The 21907-nt window shown below is 36.9% G+C and overlaps 1 protein-coding gene across 1 annotated transcript in view; it reads right to left on the bottom strand.

Moving 5' to 3' along the window:
• The window catches only part of Pbp95 (proximal sequence element A Pbp95), a 542864-nt gene extending 521649 nt beyond the window's left edge, over positions 1–21215 (bottom strand). The window contains exon 1 of the mRNA XM_090372002.1: positions 20930–21215. Within this exon, the coding sequence (XP_090228128.1) occupies positions 20930–21128 (199 nt within the window). The 5' untranslated portion in view covers positions 21129–21215. The remainder of the gene's footprint in view (positions 1–20929) is intronic.
• Positions 21216–21907: the final 692 nt, after the last annotated feature.

Raw genomic sequence — 21907 nt, 5'->3', positions numbered from 1 at the left:
TTGCTGAATTGCAGTCTGATCAGACAGTCCGAAGTCTATTCAAAAAAGGAAAGCATGATGTATGGAAGAATAGTGACATTGCATGTAAATATCTGCTTTTATGGGAGAAAGCTAAAATGTATGTCATTGTTTTCCCATCATCTTATCTTGTGGAATCTGGCTTTAGTCGTGTAACACAGTTGTTACCAAAAAATCGTAATCAACTTGATATAGTAAAAAGAGGTGATCTTCGTCTGACTTTCACAAAATTGGAGCCAGATATTAAAATGCTAATATCAAAACATCAGCCACAAGGATCTCATTAGTAGGGTGTATTTAATGGGATCCTATTTAATAGCCTTAGGAATAAATTTATATATGTTGTTTAAAATAGTATTTTTTTTAATTTTTTTTTTTTACTAATTCTGTCATTACAAGTAAAAATGTGTTTCAGTTTTATCAATTAAAATTTTCAAAATTTATAATTTACATTTTTTATATTATATTGGAATTGTTTAATTATTAGCTATTACTAACCTAGAAATAAACATTTCATTTAGGAATATTACATATGCATATATGGGGGTCCACATACGTAAAGTTAGGACTTGGGGAAGGGGGGGGTCCACATACGTAAAGTTAGGACTCGGGGGGGGGGGGTCCACAAGCAAAAAAAGGTTGGGAACTCCTGGTCTAGACAATTCCGCAGTGCTTCTTTAACCAGTGACTTCATTATTTTCCCTGAAACACGAGTTAAACTAACAGGTATGTATTTAGTCATGTCATCCTTTGATCCCCCTTTGTGAATTGGAGATACATTTGTACATATGAAGTCCGTGAGGACTTCCCCTGAGTCAAAGGACACTTTCATATTATGGCTAAGGGTTTGCTTACTTCCTTTGCTGCCACCTTTAATATAACTGGATAGATCCATCCACCCCAGGTGCCTTTATCTTTAACTTCAACAATTTCTCCTCCACTTTTCTCTCATTATTGCAAAATCTTTAACTCCCTGTTTAGTTTGATAAACATCTGGCCTTCTCCTCCTTGAATAACTCCTCATGTGTGAATATAGATGCAAAATACTCATTTAGTTTGGCGGCTATCTGAGAATGATCATCTACAGTCAAACCACTGATATCAAGTAGATCAATCTGATTCATCCCCTTCCTTTTAGAATTTATACAGGGTGTTTCAAAAGTGATGGTCAATAATTTAAAGGTCAACTGTACAGACTACAATATGCAAGAAAAGCCTAGTAAACATGGGTCCTTAAGTGAATCGTTTTCGAGATATTCACATTTTTAGTTGGGATCCACCACTGACAAGGTGAACTGTACAGAGTTGGGTTCCGCCACTGACTTGTTTGTTTGGGTTAGGTTATGCTCATTTTCTCCCTTTCCCCTTTCACAATGCTCTGAGACATAGCAGGCATACTGGTACTTGTCAAAGGATAGTCAACATGGAAAGAGGTTACAGCAACAAAGATTTGATTTCGATTTTATTGGCGCATTAACAGCTAGGGCTATAATGCGCCAAGACCAGGTAAAAATTTAACATCTCAGTGACCTAATTAATTAGGCCGCCATGTCCAGATCTAAAAATAAATATATAAAAAAGATAAATCAATAAAAGACATAACAACAACATATAAATTTTAAATACGATTAAAAACCTTTATTGCTTTCAAAAAGCTAAAAATCGCAGACACATTGTCATTGTCGGATAAAATCTGACTGAGTGTATAAGGCTCAGTCAGATGATTAAAAGCGGTAAAACGGGTGCTGCTAAAATCTGGACAGTCAATTAAAAGGTGTCTGATCGTTAGAATTGTACGACACGACTCACACATAGGAGGGTCATCAGCCCTCAACAGCAACAAAGAGTATACGGATATGCACTTCATGTATGGTAAAGCCAATGGCAGCGCAGTCGAGGCTGCACGTTTGTACCAAGAAGCATTTCCCCGCCGATGGCAGCCCAACAGGCGCACATTCATCAGGGTACATCAACGCCTCAGAGAATATGGGTGTTTCGCACATGGAGTACAAGCAGGTACAGCCAAAAGCATAACACCTGATGTTGACAAAAGGGTGTTAAAAAGAATAGAACAAAATCCAGGAATTTTAACAAGGAGGGTTGCTCTGCAAGTGTGTGTACTGTCATAGCAGTGTGTAGGGAATTTTACATTGCCAATTACTGTACCCCTACCATATCCAGCATGTACAAGGTCTCAGCATACAGAGTACCTCCCAGAGTGCTTGTAAATTCTTCATACATGAATAATCACTGCTGATAGTCAATGGCGGATCTTAACAGAAAATGTGCATTATCTTGAAAAATGGTTCATTTGTGGCCCATTGTTCACTGGGACTTTTTTGCTTATTTTAGTTTGTACTTTTCACCTTTAAATTATTGACCATCATTTTTTGAAACACCCTGTATAAGTAAAGAAGTCTTTGCTGTTTTTCTTTGCACCCTTTGTCAAAGATTTTTCATAATCTGCCTTCGCTTGTCTAACCTCCTTTGTGACTTGATTACAAACTAGCTTATATCTGCCATAGGCTTCTGTATTATCTGATACTTTATATGCATCCAATGCATTTTTCTTCTATGCCACTTGTGGCATAGAAGAAAAATCAGTCTCATCAGTTCATCTGACATCCATTTGGGCCAAAACCTAGAGTAGTATTTCTTGGTTGGAACAAAAACCTAGTAGCTTCCAAGATTATTTCCTTGAATGCTTCCCATTTAGAATTCAAAGTTAGTAACATCATCAGTTGATCCCACTGTATAGAATTTAAAAACTGTCTCCTGTAGTCACCTTTATGAAAGCAAAAGCCCTTCCCTTTACCCTTGATGGCAGTTACATCTTTAAGTAAATCCCACATCAGTACACCGTGATCACTGCCACCTAGTAGTTCCTTTACCTGTAAATTCTTCATACATGAATAATCACTGCTGATAATCAAATTAAGAGTGTTACTTCCTCTGGTTGCTGTCTGACATGCTGCTGTAGAAAACAATCATCCAATAAATCCACAAAAGCCTTGCTAGTGTGCGAATAACCAACCCACAAGTTCAAGTCAATGTCTGGGAAGTTAAAATCCCCCATTATAAAATGCTCTGATTTACTGGCCCACTCTACCTCTCTATATAATTGTTTATTGTACTTATCAGAGTCATTAGGCCTATAACAAACTGCTACCCTCATTTTTGCTTTCCCAGTGCTTATGTCACACCAAACTGACTCAACAATGCATTGTCCACCAATGTCAATTGGATGCACTTCCTTAGATTTTATGCGTTTTTTAACTAACAGCATAACCCCTCCTCCCTTCCTATCCTGTCTATGCTTTCTGTACAGATTCTACTCTCCAAATTCCAATTCTGCTCTGCTTATATCTGTGTGACACCATGTCTCTGATATCCCAACAATATCCACCTTTGATGTCTTGACCAGCACTTCAAATTCATCAAATTTATTTACTATACTCCTAGCATTGGTGTACATTCAAGTACTGTATACATGCACCTGTTCTTACTCTTAGTTACTCTAACACAGCCCATGTATTTACTTGTTTCATGACTCCCAGCAGTTCTTGGAATCACAGCAACTGCTTTCCGGGTGTTGCTCATTCCAACAGAAGCAGTGCAAGAATCACTTCCACCTCTGCCTGTGGCTATTGTTAATCTATTAGTCTGTGAATCTCTCCCCCAAAGCTAGCAGTTTTCTGACACACGTAACATTGCATCGATAGCATCAGCAAATATTCTTGCACCTTTTCTATTTAAGTGTATCCCATACCTGTAGAAGCAATCTCTCCTGTTAACAAGCACAGACCACGCTAAGAAAAATTCTACCCCATGAGCCTTACACAATCTCTCTCTCTCCAGAGCCGAATTGATTGACAAGGCTCTCGGCATATACTCCCTCCTCCTATCGTGTCTGGGCAGGATTGCAGACACTTTCAAATTTAACCCTAATTCACGACTTTTTTTCAATATTGAGTTAAGTAAAGTAAATCCACAGATCTTCTACACTTAATGTCATTAGGGCCAACATGTACAAAGATATCACTTTTTAATATTGTTGTACACGTTGAAGACGTTGTACGTACACGAAGATGAAGATCGAAGAGTTCATATCATGTACTATCTCCCTAATCTCTACTCAGCCTAAAAACCCCCCCTTCGGATTATTATCTCTTTTTAATGCTTCAAATTCGTTTTAAGTTATCTTCAGTTCATCATCTAAAGTGCATAGACTTTGATTCATTGTGTGGTTTAGACAAATTTTCTTAAATATGTACACTTTGGTTGTGATTCCCTTAGTAGCCATTATAAAGCCTACACAGCGTACAAAATATATATCAGTTTTTACAGCACAATAACATGCATTTTTTCTTCCTTTTATGTTTTCTTTTCTTTTGTGCCACTCCAGCTACTTCACCAGTGTCCCCAGATAAAGTTTTTAATTGTAATAGTATATAACAATTTTTCTTCATTCTTATGTGGTTTTTGTAATTTGGCATATCAGGGATATAGCAGCAATATTTTATTAGTTATTCACGAGTTACATAAAATTGGCTTACGTAAGAAGTCCTGGAACATATCTCTTACGTATGTCGGGGACAGACTGTAATTTAATTATTTATCTATCTTCTATATACACATTAATGAATAAATAATATAAAGTATTTTTTATCCATTATTAAATTTGAAACTATTTATCTATATACTCATTACCTGAGTATTATTATATTTGTACCTGTAATGATCAATTAAAAATTGATCATTACAGGTACAAATACTGCATAACATAATGCATAACAATATAATGCATAACAATATTCCATAACAGTTGAATATTTTGAATTAAAGTTAAAATTATTACAAATGCATAAAAGTAAATACGTTTGTAATAATTTAACAAACGCCTCAAGAATTTATTCATGACCCCACCCTAAACAAATGGAGCCATGCTTCATACCATTTGAGTGTTTCAAACAAAATAACATATTTATTTGTGTACTGTTTATGAAATAATATTAGTTTTGCTAATATTGATTCATTCATAGAATGAGTAGATTTTCAGGGATGAAAATGGGACAAAAATTCTGAAGTTGAAAAACTTGGGACTTTTCTGAAAAAAGTGGGATTTCTGAGACCAATCAATAAATCAGCAACCAATATAATTTTTATCTCCTGACTTTTCTAGAATACCCTAATATTAGCAATACTAATGTTATTTCATAAAACAGTACAAAAATAAATATAAAATTTTGTTTTTACTTAAGGAAAAAGTGTCATCAAAAACACAAAAACCACAAAACAAGTACAATTATGTTTATTTTGTACACGTTGGCACTAATGATATGAAGAGTAGGAGACCGGCAGAATTGCTTAACAAGTACAGGTCACTGTTCAAAAAAAGCCGTGAAATAGGGTTGAATTTGAAAGTGTCTGCAATTCTGCCCAGACACGATAGGAGGGAGTATATGATGAGAGCCTTGTCGATCAATTCGGCCGTGGAAAGATTGTACAAGGCTGAAGAGGTAGAATTTTTTTCAGCCTGGACTGTACTTGTTAACAGGAGAGATTGCTTCTACAGGGATGGGATACACTTAAATAGAAAGGGTGCAAGAATATTTGCTGATGCTATCGAAGCACTGTTAGGTGGGTCGGAAAACTGCTAGCTTGGGGGGAGACAAAGACGAATAGATTAACAGTAGCCACTGGCAGAGGTGAAAGAGATTCTTGCACTGCTTCTATTGGAATGAGCAGAAGCCTGAAAAACAAGATGCAGGATATTTCAGAGACTGCTGGGAGTCACTGCGGTACAAGTAAACATATGGGTTGTGTTAGGGTAGCTAAGAATAGAAATAGGTGCATGTATACTTGCATGTACACCAATGCCAGGAGTTTAGTAAATAAATTTGATGAATTTGAGGTATTGCTCAAAACATCAAAGGCAGATATTGTTGGGATATCAGAGACGTGGTGTCACACAGATATAAGGAATGCAGAACTGGAATTTGGGGAGTACAACGTCTACAGAAAGGATAGACTGGATAGGAAGGGAGGAGGGGTTATGCAATTAGTTAAGAAATACATAAAATCCAAGGAAGTGAAGCCAGTGGACATCGCTGGACAGTGCAGTGTCAAGTCAGTTTGGTGTGACTTAAGCATTGGGAGATCAAAATTGAGAGTAGGAGTGTGCTATAGGCCTAATGACTCTGATGAGTATAATAAGAAACTGTACAGGGAAATAGAGTGGGCCAGTAAATCAGAGAGTCTTATAATGGGAGATTTTAATTTCCCAGATATTGACTGGAATTTGGGGGCTGGTCACTCACACACCAGCAAGGCTTTTGTGGATTTATTGGATGATTGTTTTCTACATCAGCATGTTCGGGAGGCAACTAGAGGGAGGAATACTCTTGATTTGATTATCAGCAGTGATTCTTCATGCATTAAGAATTTGCAGATAAATGAACCACTAGGTGGCAGTGATCACAGTGTGCTGAAGTGGGATTTACTCAAAGAGGTAACTACCATTAGGGGTAAAGGGAAGGGTTATTGCTTTCGTAAAGGCGACTACGATGGACTGAGACAGTATTTAAATTCTATACAGTGGGACCAACTGATGATGTTACCAACAGCAAATGCAAAATGGGAAGCATTCAAAGAACTTATCTTGGAAGCTACTAGGCTTCACATACCAACTAAGAAATATTGTTCAAGGTTTAGGCCTAAATGGATGTCAGATGAACTAATGAGGCATATGGCAGAGAGGAAACATGCATGGGATACATACAAATTAACACATGACACAGAAGCCTATGATAGATACAAGTTGATCTGTAACCAAGTTACAAAGGAGGTTAGGCAGGCGAAGGCAGATTACGAGAAATCTTTGGCAAGGGATGCAAAGAAAAACAGCAAAGAGTTCTTTACTTATGTAAACTCTAGAAGGAAGGGGATGAATCAGATTGGTCCACTTGATATCGATGGGTCAACTGTTGATGATCCTGCTCAGGTAGCTAACAAACTAAATGAATATTTTGCATCCACATTCACACATGAGGAGTTATTTAGCAAGGGGAAAGCCAGAGGTGTATTCAACTCTAGCAGTAAGCTAGAGAATCTTGTAATAACTGAGAGGAAAGTGGAGGAGAAATTGTTGAAGATAAACACAAGAAAGGCACCCGGGGTGGATGGGATCTATCCAGTTATATTAAAGGAGGCAGCAGAGGAAGTAAGCAAACCATTAGCCATAATTATGAGAGCTTCCTTGGACTCAGGGGAAGTACCCACAGACTGGAGATGTGCAAATGTGACCCCAATTCACAAAGGAGGATCAAAGGCTGACACAAGTAATTATAGACCTGTGAGTTTAACTTCTGTTCCAGGAAAATTAATGGAGGCACTAGTTAAAGAAGCACTGCAGGATCATTTAGACAAGACTTCAGTTATAGCTCGGACACAGCATGGTTTTGTTAAGGGGAAGTCTTGCCTGACCAATTTGATTGGATACTATGATGCAGTCACAAAGGAACTGGATGCAGGGAATAACGTTGATATTATATACTTGGATCTTAGAAAGGCTTTTGATACTGTTGCACATGGAAGACTGCTGCACAAATTGGAGCAGTGTGACATTGGAGGCAAATTGCTGCTGTGGATAAAGGGGTGGCTGAGGGGGAGAAGACAGAGAGTGGTAATCAATGGACACTGCTCGTCGTGGACTAATGTTATTAGTGGAGTCCCTCAGGACTCAGTGTTGGGTCCATTACTGTTTTCTGTATTCATAAATGATATTGATGATGGTATATCAAGCTTAATGTCGAAATTTGCAGACGATACAAAGGTAGGCAGGGTTGTCAAGGACACTACTGACACTATGCTGCTGCAACAGGATCTGGAAAGGTTGAGCAGATGGGCTGAGAGGTGGCAAATGAAGTTTAACATTGACAAATGAAAAGTACTACATATGGGAAACAGCAACCCCAGAGTATCTGTGGTACTACACTGACAGTGGTAGAGAATGAAAGGGACCTGGGGGTGGTTGTGCAGGCAGATATGAAATTCTCCGAGCAGTGCAGATGGGCTGCAAGAGTAGCTCATGGTGTATTGTCAATGATATATAGGAATTTTTCTAGCAGGGATAAGGAGGTGATTATTCCCTTGTATAAGGCAATGGTCAGGCCACACCTAGAGTACTGTATACAGGCCTGGAGGCCTCATTTCAAGAAGGATGTAGAGCTGCTGGAACGAGTACAGAGAAGGGCAACAATATTAGTGAATGGAACAAAGGGGTGCTCTTACGAAGAAAGGCTTAAGTTTTGCAAATTACAGTGTCTGGAGACTAGGCACCAGCGAGGTGGTCTGATAGAGGTGTATAAAGCCTTGAATGGTTTGAGCATGCTCAATGCTGATGGGATTCTTCCTCTCGCTCAGAATAATCATCTGAGAGGGCATAAATTCAAATTGAGGAAAGACAGATGTAGGATAGACGTGTGGAAATTTGCCTTTAGCCAGCAGGTGGTTGGTTGGTGGAACAGACTTCCATCCCTTGTCGTGGAAGTTGATAGCCTAAATAAGTTTAAGGCTCAGCTGGACAGGTATTTTGAAAGAAAAGAGGGGTGAAGTGGAAGTGGTTTTTTTTTTTTTTTTTTGGCTGATGCTGCATAAGCTTGCTTTCTTGCATCAAATGCCTCTACTAATGCTATTTGAGAAAACATTTAACTCTTGGAACACAAAAATCAAAATACATTTTATGAGGGGGAATAAGTAAGCCAGTCACAAGGTAAGGGGAGAAAAAACGAAGCAAGCAGGAAACTGAACTAAACATAGCATTTATTTTACAACATAATCACCAAAAATACTTGTCTGACCACTTTATCAATGCTGAACTCTGTGCTTAAAAGATACTGGTTGTGGTGATGAACCATGACATACATCATTTTTAACTCCCTCATTTAAAAAATTTTTGTCACCAAGCTGACATTTAAGTAGGCAAAACAAATGGAAATAGCCAGGGGAGAGATCAAGGTTGCACAGAGGATGAAAAAGAAGTCCCCACATAAAATCATTATAGACTGGTTGCACTTACATATAGCCTTGCAAAACTGTAGAGCATTATTCCACATCTGAACAGTCCAAGCCATCTGCTGTAAATTTGGTACCAGATTCTTTCAGAAGTGTGCAATTTAATACAGAAGGCATTGTACCATAAGGTTTTTGTAAATGACAAAAAAGGACAATATGGCAGTCCCAGAAAACATTCACCATTACTTTTTTTCTCTTGATGGCACAGCCTTAAACTTTCATGTTGAGAGGGCACCCAGAGCTCCCATAGCACTGATACATGTTTGGATTTGGGTTGAAAGTGGTGGACCCACATCTTATCCAGGATTACATTTATTATTGGCATAGCTTCAAGACTTTCGAGAAGGCCTGTACTTGATCAAATTTTTTAAAAAACAGTAAAAAAATGCATGCCTTAAAATAAAGCACTAGCCTTCTGGCAGTGCTTTAATTCTTCAGTGAAATACTAATTTGATAAAAAAAAATAATAATAAAATAAATAAAAGTGGACTAATTTTGAACAACCTGCAATCAGGATTATGTTAGCATAGAAGTCACTGCTCCCAGGGTTGACAATGGAATTATTACTGGGCCCTTTTCATGTAGTGACAGATGGCATTTTCCTGTTTGCATTCCAGGTGCTTAACCAGTAATTAAGCATGTCAATATTTTTCTGTTCCTCACACACTCTTGGTTAATGGAGTAAAAAGTTATCCTATTTATAAACTTAAAAATCATTAAGAAATAATTTGAAACAGTTCACTTTTTGATGCCACCTTTATTTTCAATATATTGTGAACACAACTATGGAAAATCAATTTTTATTTTATTATTTGATTAATACCAATCCATTTATACTAAAAACATAATTTTAATTATGTTCTTAGTATAAATGGTAAGTCTGAAGGATTGCTTTTACCAGAACTGTTTTAGATGTGTTTTTTACCCTTTATTATTTGAGAGTTTTAAATATTGTCTCCTTTATTATCTTTAATGACTGTGAGCAAAGCACAATCAAAAAAACACATATGCTTCAACAACAGCAGCCAGACTCTTCCATAATGCAAAGCCGGAGTGCATGATGACCTGATACATTGACAGAGCATACATTTCAATAAATGAGCATGAGAGATGCTGCTGTTGCTGATTTTAACCAGCAGTAGTCACTTTGGTGTTTTCCGTACACACCAAAGTAATTTAAAAAACTACCAAAAATATCTATTAAAATGATATGAATTTCAGTATTCCTTTATTACCAGTTTGATTTTTGAGCTGTAATTATTTTGCTATAGTTTGGTAATAAAATATTTCCTTTTATTATTTTTTTTTCCAAAAAAATAATAAAAGGAAATATTCTTGCAGATAATTATCAAGCTCTAAAACAAGAATTCAAAATTAGTAGTATCTGTAGAATCCAATAAAAGACAAGCTAGCACAATCTTTGATCTGGAGCAAACACTCACTAGCCAGATGTTTATATCTGCAATAAGCATCCCTGTAATATCCAGTCACTGAGCATTTCAAATTTTATTTTTAGAATTTCACTCACTTATATTGAAAATAATGCCAAAATGCAGGAATTAAAAACACGTTGCAAAAAAGTGCACATGTAAAGTGCATCAGGAGAGTTTTATTTTAAAAAAATTAATTAAAAATGTTTCCAATATAAAAAAAAAATTGGTAAATGTGAATTTGTATGGAGGTCAATTCTTTGCATGACAATTTGGTTCCTGAGATGATTTGATGCTTAGCAGTTTACTGGAGGGTATGTCAATTCGATGAGCATGACCATTTGGCGAATTCTATCCAAGAATTCAGCGTATGAAAAAGCAAGACAAAAATGCAAACTTTTAACATGCTGTGCTATAAATGGTTAATTTAATGATCCTAGTATGGTTCCTGGTATAATTTAGTGATCCTAGTGTGGTTCCTGGTATATTTGATGAGCATAATATCCATCTTAATTTTTAATGTGCATTCTACTTTTTTTTAGGATCCTATAAAAAAAAAGTAAAATGGACAAGTTAAAAAATGAGAAAGAAGAAGAAACTTGTTCACGCTTTACTTTCACTTCTGCAGGTTGCATTTTTAGAAAATACATATGGAAGTAAGTTATTTCAACGATCAAAAGTAAATATTATTAGTCAATACCAGCTGGTTAATGCATGTCTTCCGATGTTCACTTTGCAACCTACACTATAGTTTTATTGAAGGCAGTTAATGATATGCTAGAACCATATATAGATTAAGAGCAGGAGCATTGAAAGTGCTCAAATGATTTTTCTGACCACTTCTAACCTCTTGTTTAAATAGACCTGGTGTTAAATTAAAAACAGTGGAGGAAGAAAGAGATCTGAGAGTTACGATATGGACAACTATGAAGTTTTCTGAGCAGTGTGGACAGGCTGCCAAAAGAAAGCTCATCGTGTCCTATCAAAGATTTCTCAAACACTATCCTGTAGAGAAAGGAGGTCATAATATCACTGTATAAGACAAATGTAAGACCACATTTGGATTACTGTGTTCAAGTATGGAGACCTCATCTGAAAAAAGGCATCGAGCTTCTTGAAAGGCTCAGAAGATAGGCAACTAGAATAGTGAGATCAGCAGAAGGACGACCATATAAGGAAAGACTCCGATTATGTGGGCTAAAGAGTTTGGCAATCAAGCACCTCAGACTGACCTGACTGAGGTTTATTAGGTTCTAAGAGAGGTTAATAAAATGAATCAAGGCAGAATTTCACTGTTTCAGAGCATTCCAGAACTCAGGGGATATAAATTCAAATTACAGAGTTGAGGTGTAGATTAGGCTGTGGGAAGTTTTCTTTTAGCATTATTAGAGGCATATGATGCAAGAAAGCAAGCTTATGCAGCATCAGCCAAAAAAAAAAAAAACCACTTCCATTTCACCCCTCCGTTCGTTCAAAATACCTGTCCGGCTGAGCCTTAAATTTATTTAGGCTATCAACTTCCACAACAAGGGATGGAAGTCTGTTCCACCAACCAACTACCCGCTGGCTAAAGGCAAATTTCCTCACATGTATCTTATATCTGTCCTTCCTAAATTTGAATTTATGCCCTCTCGGGCGATTATTCTGAGCAAGAGGAAGAATCCCATCGGCACTGAGATTGCTCAAACCATTCAAGGCTTTATAGACTTCTATCAGATCACCTCGCCGGTGCCTAGTCTCCAGACACTGTAATTTGCAAAACTTAAGCCTTTCTTCGTAAGAGCAACCCTTTGTTCCATTCACTAATCTTGTTGCCCTTCTCTGTACTCGTTCCAGCAGCTCTACATCCTTCTTGAAATGAGGCCTCCAGACCTGTATACAGATCTGTATCAAGGTGTGGCCTGACCATTGCCTTATACAAGGGAATAATCACCTCCTTATCCCTCCTAGAAAAATTCCTGTATACCATTGACAAGACATCATGAGCTACTCTTGCAGCCCATCTGCACTGCTCAGAGAACTTCATATCTGCATGCACAATTACCGCCAGGTCCTTTTCATTCTCTACCACTGTCAGTGTAGTACCACAGAGTTGATACGTTACTCTGGGGTTGCTGTTTCCCATATGTAGTACTTTTCATTTGTCAATGTTAAACTTCATTTGCCACCTCTCAGCCCATCTGCTCAACCTTTCCAGATCCTGTTGCAGCAGCATAGCGTCAGTAGTGTCCTTAACAACCCTGCCAACCTTTGTATCATCTGCAAACTTGGACATAATATCATTTATAAATACAAAAAACAATAATGGACCCAACACTGAACCCTGAGGGACTCCACTAATAACATTAGTCCACGATGAGCAGTGTCCATTGATTACCACTCTCTGTCTTCTCCTCCTCCTCCTCCTCAACCATCCCTTTATCCATAGCAGCAATTTGCCTCCAATGCCACACTGCTCTAATTTGTACAGCAGTCTTCCATGTGCAACAGTATCAAAAGCCTTTCTAAGATCCAAATATATAATATCAAAGTTATTCTCTGCTTCCAGTTCTTTTGTGACTGCATCATAGTATCCAATCAAATTGGTCAGGCAAGACTTCCCCTTAACAAAAACATGCTGTGTCTGAGCTATAACTAAAGTCTTGTCTAGATGATCCTGCAATGCTTCTTTAACCAGAGCCTCCATTAATTTTCCTGGAACAGAAGTTAAACTCATAGCTCTATAATTACTTGTGTCAGCCTTTGATCTTCCTCTGTTAATTGGGGTCACATTTGCACATCTACAGTCTATGGGTATCTCCCCTGAGTTCAAAGAAGCTCTCATAATTATGGCTAAGGGTTTGCTTACTTCCTTTGCTGCCTCTTTTAATATAACTGGATAAAACCCATCCACCCCAGGTGCCTTTTTTATGTTTATCCTCAACAATTTCTCCTCCACTTTCCTCTCAGTTATTACAAAATCATCTAGCTCACTTCCAGAGTTTACTTCACCTCTGGCATTCCCCTTCCTGAATAATTCCTCATGTGTGAATGATGCAAAATACTCATTTAATTTGTTAGCCACCTGAGCAGGATCCTCAACTGTTGAACCATCAATATCCAGTGGACCAATCTGATGCATCCCTTTCCTTCTAGAGTTTACATAGGTAAAGAACTCTTTTCTGTTTTCTTTGTATCCTTTGCCAAGGATTTCTCATAATCTGCCTTTGCCTGCCTAATCTCCTTTGTGACTTGGTTTCAGACCAGCTTATATCTATCATAGGCTTCCATGTCACCCATTAATTTATATGTATCCCATGCATTTTCCTTCTCTGCTGTATGTCTCATTAGTTCATCTTTTAGCCAGCAAGTTGTTGATTGTTGGAACAAGTTGCCCTCAAGGTAGTTGAGGCTGACAGTTGGAATAAATTCAAAGGTCAAATGGCTACCTATATGAGGAGGAAAGCATATAATTTGTATTTTCTTGATCTACTTGTTTTTTTTTTTTTTGGTTTTTTTTCTCAATGCGGCATAAGCCTGCAGCTTCCTTGCACTATATGACAAATACTATTACTATTACACTAACAATGCATGTTGTTTTTGTTTTTCAGGACCCATGTTTTCTTTTCAATTTCACTATCAGAAAACATATTTCTAAATGATTAGCATATCTCAGAAGGAATGTATGTTCTATGAAAAAAAGATGCAAATGAATATTTGACATGTATGCCATCATTTCACCATTAATACAACAGCTATTTTTGCATTTCTTTCTAGGTGTTGCATGCTCTGCTCACTTGTTTACAAATGTCTGATTACACTGTATTTCCCACTGCTTGAAAGTGAAAAATGACAACTACATATGATACACAATGCAAATGAGTTTCTTTTTTTTTAATTTTTACAATACCTGCAAAAATCTTGTGCATAGGTCTTCTGAAATTTTACATTTTCATTTCTTTGGCATCTTACTAAAAGACATTATTAATTAGCTTCACACTATACAAGTACATAAACAGAGAATAATGCTGTTACTGTGCATTTCTGTTTTGCTAGGCCCACCAGACAGCCCACCAGACAACTAATTTATTATCAAAAAAAAAAAAAAAAAGAAAGAAAAAGCAGAAATTTGCAAAACTTAAAATCCAGTTTTAACATAGTTTTATTATTTTTTCGTTAAAAGACAAAAGGGTGAACAATGTTTGCAAAAACAAAAAAAAACTTTATCACTAATGGTTGAAGACAAAAAAAAAAAAAAAAAAAAGACAAACTGCAGCCATTATCAATCCACTGCAGGATGAAAGCCTCCTTATTTCCTGCATGATTCACATTGCAGGAAATGGACCATAATCTGCCATGCTGGTCCAATGCAGATTAATGCATGTTAGCAGATCAACCACATTAAGCAGTTGGGGGCTTGAACCCCAGTCTACTCTAAAGAGCATGTGCTACTGCTCTCCTTCTCCTGACCACTTGGCTACAGAGGCCACATGGGAGAAGGAGATGGGTCAAATCGGGTAAAAAAGGCGGATTCTCCATCGTAAATTCTGAGAGTTGGCAGCTATAAGATAAGAACTACCAAAATTTATAACCCATTATGATGTGACATAAGTGATAGGAAAACAAAAGAGATTGAAGGTATATAGACCAAATGAGAAGCGATGATGATAATTTATGCAGACAAATGAATTTTGCCAATACGAATACTAAAAGAAGTGTAAAATTGTATTGGGCTTTTTTTTTTGTAGATAATTTTTTTTGTAGATCAAAGCAGAGTCCAAAATAAAGAATCTGGTCTAAAATGGCTAATGTCAAATATTAACCACCTTAGACATTTAATTTTTTCAAAGGTACTTAAAACAAATCAGAAACTGCTGTTCTTGAAACTTCAAACATATATTTATTAATAAAAATATCAGAAATGGATCAATCCCTTGTAACTAGCAGCTTCTCAGCAATGGTCTAGGCATTCACTACAGATAGACTTAGAAGCATAAAACTTGAATGGTATTTTTAAGATTAAACAGGTAAACTGTTGTCAGTTTGCATTAGTATTAATAAAGTACATCAATTCAAAGGAATCATGCTTATTCAGCAATCGTCTTAAGGCCAAAGAAACACCTGGTTTCGTCTTAACAGCAACACTTCCTTAACTTGCCAGTAATGGTGAGTAACATGATGGGTGCCTGTCAAAAATAATATTCCTGTGTTAACCATTCATCAATGAGTAAAAATCTGAATTTTTTTTAACTTCCTGAATACAGTCAAACTTTTACTGCAATTGTTTCTGAAATGATATTTTTTTACAGTGTTCATAAAAAAATTGCATGCAAGAACCTGTCATGTGACTTGCCAAAAGCTTTGCAACTATTTGGCTTTTTGCTTGGTACCAGACAGCGCAAACACTGTGTTTGTTTAAAGTTTCAAGTTATTTATTTTTCTTCTTTCACTAGTTCAATAAACAGCTACAGTTTACCTAAGTAATAATAAATAAATCTTTACTTATTATTAATCTAAACAATGATAAATCTTTCAAGCCCTTGAAAGATTTATTACTGTTTTTACACTTGGTCAAGGCAATAACATGAAACCCAATATTCTGTCCAGATGGCTGCTATACTGCTGGAAGCAAGATATGTGGTTTCAAATTTTGCATGCTTCACAGCATGAAAAATCTTAAATACACACACCTGTCACTTGAGTTATTATCCTCATTTTACAAACTCACTCCACTCCTATAGAAAGAAAGAGGAAGTTGGGTTAGTTTTCTAAAAAACTAACCCAACTTCCTCTTTCTTTCTTTCTCTCCCTCCCTCCTCCCCTCATTTTAACTTCTTTTTTTCTTTGGAAAAATCTTTATTTTTCATATTATCTAAAATTAACAATCTAAATTAAAATCCAATATCAAAAAAGATTTTCTGACTTCTGAACCCATACTATGTTCCAATAACATTTCTTGTGTGGTGTTACCAAAAGAAAAATTACCAGTAACAACAGCAAGCTTTTCCTGATTAAAAACAGTGGTCATATCTGTGCCCCAGTATGATAGAAGTTGAAAATGAATACACTGTTTTCATTGTCCACTGAATGAGAACACTATGCTATTTGTTGCCTTCGAATAACTAACTGAAGTGAGCAACATTAGGAAAGTAAAAAAAAAAAAAAAAACAATAAGCTGGAGGAGTTTACAACTAACCATTTTGATCCTTTTATCACTAAGTGAAGTTAACTAGGTTGACATATATCAAGAAATTCTTGCACCATATATAGACACTTCGGTTGCCTTATTATAAAAATATTAACAATTCCTACAAACAACTTAGGAATGACTTTTCAACCTTACATGGAACTATATATGCATAAACATTTACACAACTATAGTATACAGGGAAAAAATGTGAACATCAGCAACTTCAATCACTCTTAAGAGGATTATGCTATTGAATATCAGCTACTCTCATTAGCAACACACAAACTTAACCACAGCAAAGGCACTGTGGATGGGGCTAATTAGACCACCAAAACCAACAGAATAATGATGTTTGGTTATCACTGCAAATATGCCCTCAGGAACCATTTGTGATCCTAACATATGTAACCTTTGCATCTATCACATCCCTTCACTGTGCCTAAGCTTCTGATGTAAAACAACAGACTTTTGCTCTCCAATCAATTCCTGCCTGTACAACTGTAGGAAAGGATTCAACAGACAGACTGTGACCTCTACATATTCACTACAAATGCTACACACAGAAGGTCAATCAAGACACAGATGGTTAAACAACACAATCAGCACCTCCTAGTGAGAGCAACCTTCTAAGCTTCCAGCCAAGCCCTTATCACATCTATCCTCTATGAACTGATGAGATCAATGATCACAACCAGCGTTTCTCAAACTAGGGTCTGTAGCCCAGTTCCAGGGGGTTTGCAAAATGGTGGTCGACCATATATATGCATATAACATATGCATATATTATATATAGGGGTGCACATAGTTTTTTGATTTTTGAAGGGTCCATAAACTTTTTTTGATTTTTGAAAGGGTCCGGAGATCTCAGTACTTTTGGAACCACTGATCACAGCAATAACAACCAAACTAAGTGGCAGAAATTGTTTCTAAGACAATTAGGAACAATCAAGGTCCTACAATACCAAGACACATCTCTCATCACAGATACTACTGACTGTTCAGTGTGCAAACACGCTTCAGGGTCGGAGAGAACCAAACATCTCTGTGCTTAATCAGTAGCTTAACTAGTTCTTGTCTGGTCAGCCAGATGATTCAGTTCAAAATCTTCCATTATCACTGGAGATGAATTCTCAAATTCCTTCGTTCACCTGGAAAATTAACCTCCTGCATATTAACCCATTCTATTTTTGCTAATGGCATCCCCTTTGACAGGTGAAGCGGTTCTGATGACGTGTTTGCCGCAACAACTGTAACCTTTCTGTCTCTGGACAACTTGTCCAAGGAATTCCGAACTGCCAACTGGTTACTACATAAATTATAGTTGAACTCTACTAGCACCAATTGCCCTGGGTGAAGCAAGTTTGCACACTGAACAGTCAATAGTACGATGCATACAAAAACCACCTAACTATCAAATAATCTGAACTACAAATAAACTATGCAACATCCTAAAATGAAGCATCTCAGAATGTTACTATAGTTTATTACACTGCTCTCATACACTTACTCATTAATATTTCATTCAATCAAATGATATTTGATTATTTTATACCAACATTCTTTTAACTGTAACCATACTCATTTTTAAAATTCACTATCTTCCAAAATTACTAATTAATTCAGTTTCATTTTTATCATTAATTCTTGTCTGTTATACAGAGGGTTTCAAAAGTGATGGTCACTAATTTAAAGGTGAACTGTACAGACTACAATATACAAAAAAAGCCTGGTAAACATGGGTCCTTAAGTGAATCGTTTTCAAAATATTGCACATTTCTAGTTGGGATCCACCACTGACTGACTTGTTTGTTTAGGTTAGATTATGCTCATTCTCTCCCTTTCCCCTCTCTCAATGCTCTGAGACATAGCAGGCATACTAGTACTTGTCAAAGGACAGTCAACATGGAGAGAGGTTACAGCAACGAAGAGTATGTGGACATGCACTTCATGTATGGTAAAGCTAATGGCAGTGCACTCGAAGCTTCATGTTTGTACCAAGAAGCATTTCCCCGCAGAAGGCAGCCCAACAGGCGCACAATCATCAGAGTACATCAATGCCTTAGAGAACATGGGCGCGTCACACAGGGAGTACGAGCAGGTAGGCCCAGAACCATAACACCTGATGTTGAGGAAAGAGTGTTAAAGAACAGAACAAAATCCAGGAATTTCGACAAGGAAGGTTGCTCTGCAAGAGCGTGTACTGAGTCACAGCAGTGTGGCAAATTTTACATCGCCAATTACTGTACCCCTACCATATCCAGTGTGTACAAGGTCTCCACAATATGGACTACCCTCCCAGAGTGAACTTCTGCCAGTGGATACGTGTTCTGAACCCCCCATTTTTAAACAACATTTTGTTCACTGACGAAGCCGGGTTTACTCGTGATGGTATTTTAAATTTTCATAACTTTCACATTTGGTCCGACAAAAATCCTAATGCAATTCACAAGTCACGACATCAGCAACATTTCTCATTGAATGTTTGGGCAGGACTACTAAAAGACCATCTAATTGACCACACCTTCTGCCAAACAGGCTAACTGGAGAGCTGTACCTTCAGAATGTTCTTCCAGACCTCCATGATGATGATAATGTTCCACTTCATAAACGCGAGAACATGTGGTTTATGCATGATGGTGCACCGACACATTTTGCTCGAGTTGTGGCTTGGTACCTAACTAGAAGGTATGGTCAACAGTGGATAGGTGGAGATGGGCCTGTAATGTGGCCTCCCAGATCACCAGACTTAAATCCTATGGATTTTTGTATCTGGCGTCATGTAAAAAGCTTGGTGTACACTTCTGACATTAACACAGTTGAGGAATTGCAGTGTCGGGTTGAAGGAGCCTTTCAGAAAATCAGAAATGACCCAGGAATGCCTGAGAGGATTCCCAACTCAATGCAGAGAAGACTTCAAAGCTGTGTACGGATGCAAGGACAGCATTTTGAACACCTTTTGTAACATCCTGTAACATGTAACATCTGTAAAATCCTGTGGTGTTGAAACCAAAAATTAAAAATGTATTATCTTATGTTTAATAAAACCACCCTTATCAAAGAATTCACAGCTTTTTGCTAAACTAGTGCTCCCATAGTCAGTGGCAGATCTTAACAGAAAATGTGCATTATCTCGAAAATGGTTAATTTGAGGCCTGATGTTCACTCGTACTTTTTTGTTTATTTTAGTTTGCACTTTTCACCTTTAAATTATTGACCATCATTTTTGAAACACCCTGTATATCTCAGACACAAAGATAAAAGAGGCCCTCAAAACTTGTTTATTCTTATGGACCAATCTGCAGTACACAGAAAATGTACTGCATCCTACCTCTAAACAGCACAGCCTCTCTATTAGTTTGCGTTCCCCAGACATTTTCAATTAGACCAACTTATGAATTTTTCTGAAAGTCTTTGGTTTTATAATTTGGACATTGAGTGTTAGCATGAGATTCTCTTGACAAATAATATGAATGCATTGCTTGATAAAGCCTCATTGAATTACCTATGAGGGGTGCATTAACCTATAGCAAAAATACATCTGCCTAGGACCAACAATCACTGTTTCAAAAATTCGTTTTTTACTAATATTTTTATCGGAAACTGAACTTTCTGCCTGCCAATGTCAATGAACTTTACTTCAAGATTAATCTGAAAATTACCGTTTTTTCAAAAATGGTTTTACTGATTTTATGAAATTGAAAATGTTTATCATTTTTTTCTTTAGCTGGGACCCATGAAGGTATAGATGGGGTCCCCAAATTCCATTTGCCTTTGGTCCCATGAAGGTACAATGCACCACTCTTACCTAGTTAACATTAATGTGTACACAAATTGGTCTGAATGCAATAGCAAAATAAATTCTATACTCAACCTCACTACATTTGCAACGGAATCCCCACCCACATGCTCGCAAAATTAAACCCAGGGGCTCTGGTGAGTATGGGCTTGGCACACCTAGGGTCCTGAGCTGGATACATCATTCTTCTATTCTTGGTGATTCCCTCTCTCTCCCCCCCCTCCCTCCCTCTCAGAGTAATACAGAAAATTTTTTTTTGGCTGGTGCAGCATAAGCCTCAGGCTTCCTTGCACCATATGACTAATAATAATAATGATAATTCATGTACCAGCCGTCGGGCTTCCCGCGGTTGAGGAGCGAGCAGTGTGGTAGTAGTATCACTGTCTCAATACAATATTACTTACAAAAATGTTGTTCTAATCATACTGCCAATAAACTTACACTGCTCGTTTTCCGTCTCATCACCTGTAACACGGTTACTGTCATACACTTCCTCATCAGAAGGTTCAATAATTTTCAGAGCCACATCATTATCATCCTCCGAATCTACATCTTCATCAAGAAGTTTCTGGATGCTGGATATATCTTTTTCCAAAATTTCCCTGTCACTTGGGTAAGACATACCTTCACCATCATCCATTCTCGATCGTATTGGAAAATCACGATTATAAACAAAACGACAAATTAATCATATCAAAATACACGCCACTATAAACACAACCACTAAGTGAACTAGAAGAACAAACGAAAAGCATGACTAAAGCACAGAGTAGTAAAACATGTTAAGCTTCCCTTAAGTTCCAACAGGTGGAATTACATACGGTACGAGGTTGTATGACAAAATTTGTCATACAACTAATCATACATTCCCGCCTAAAAGTACAGAATCACATTACATTTAGGTTAAATATTAAAACTTTTATAAAAATAGAACCAACATTTTTATCAATTTTTTAAAATATTGTATGAAGTATAAAAATATAAAATTTAAATTATTATTTAAGAAATTTCTAGAACATTCGAAAATGTTCCAGAAAAGGGTAGAAACATCTGAATGTGGTAGGAGATTGTAGAAGACTCGTGAACGTTCAAGATGATTTAGAAAATTCTTGAAAGTTTTTAATTATTACAGAGAATTTTAGATGATTCTAGAGTGTTTTGCAAAAATGAATAAGGGCTGTATTTATAAAATCGAACACCCAGTAGCGAGGGTATGGTATTAGTCGCTAGTAGGTAAAATAAAATTTGCAACACTAAAATGTTGAATACTGATAAACGTTAACCCGCAGAGAAGTAAAATATATTAATACTCTATTGCTACTATATAATATATTACTACTATATTACTACTTGAGGTATTCCTCAAAACACCAAAGGCAGATATTGTTGGGATATCAGAGACGTGGTGTCACACAGATA

This window comes from Mastigoproctus giganteus, chromosome 4 (genome assembly GCF_048544385.1).
Source record: "Mastigoproctus giganteus isolate SK-2022 chromosome 4, ASM4854438v1, whole genome shotgun sequence".
In the NCBI taxonomy this organism is placed as follows: domain Eukaryota; kingdom Metazoa; phylum Arthropoda; class Arachnida; order Uropygi; family Thelyphonidae; genus Mastigoproctus; species Mastigoproctus giganteus.
This window is presented reverse-complemented; position numbering and strand designations above follow the sequence as displayed.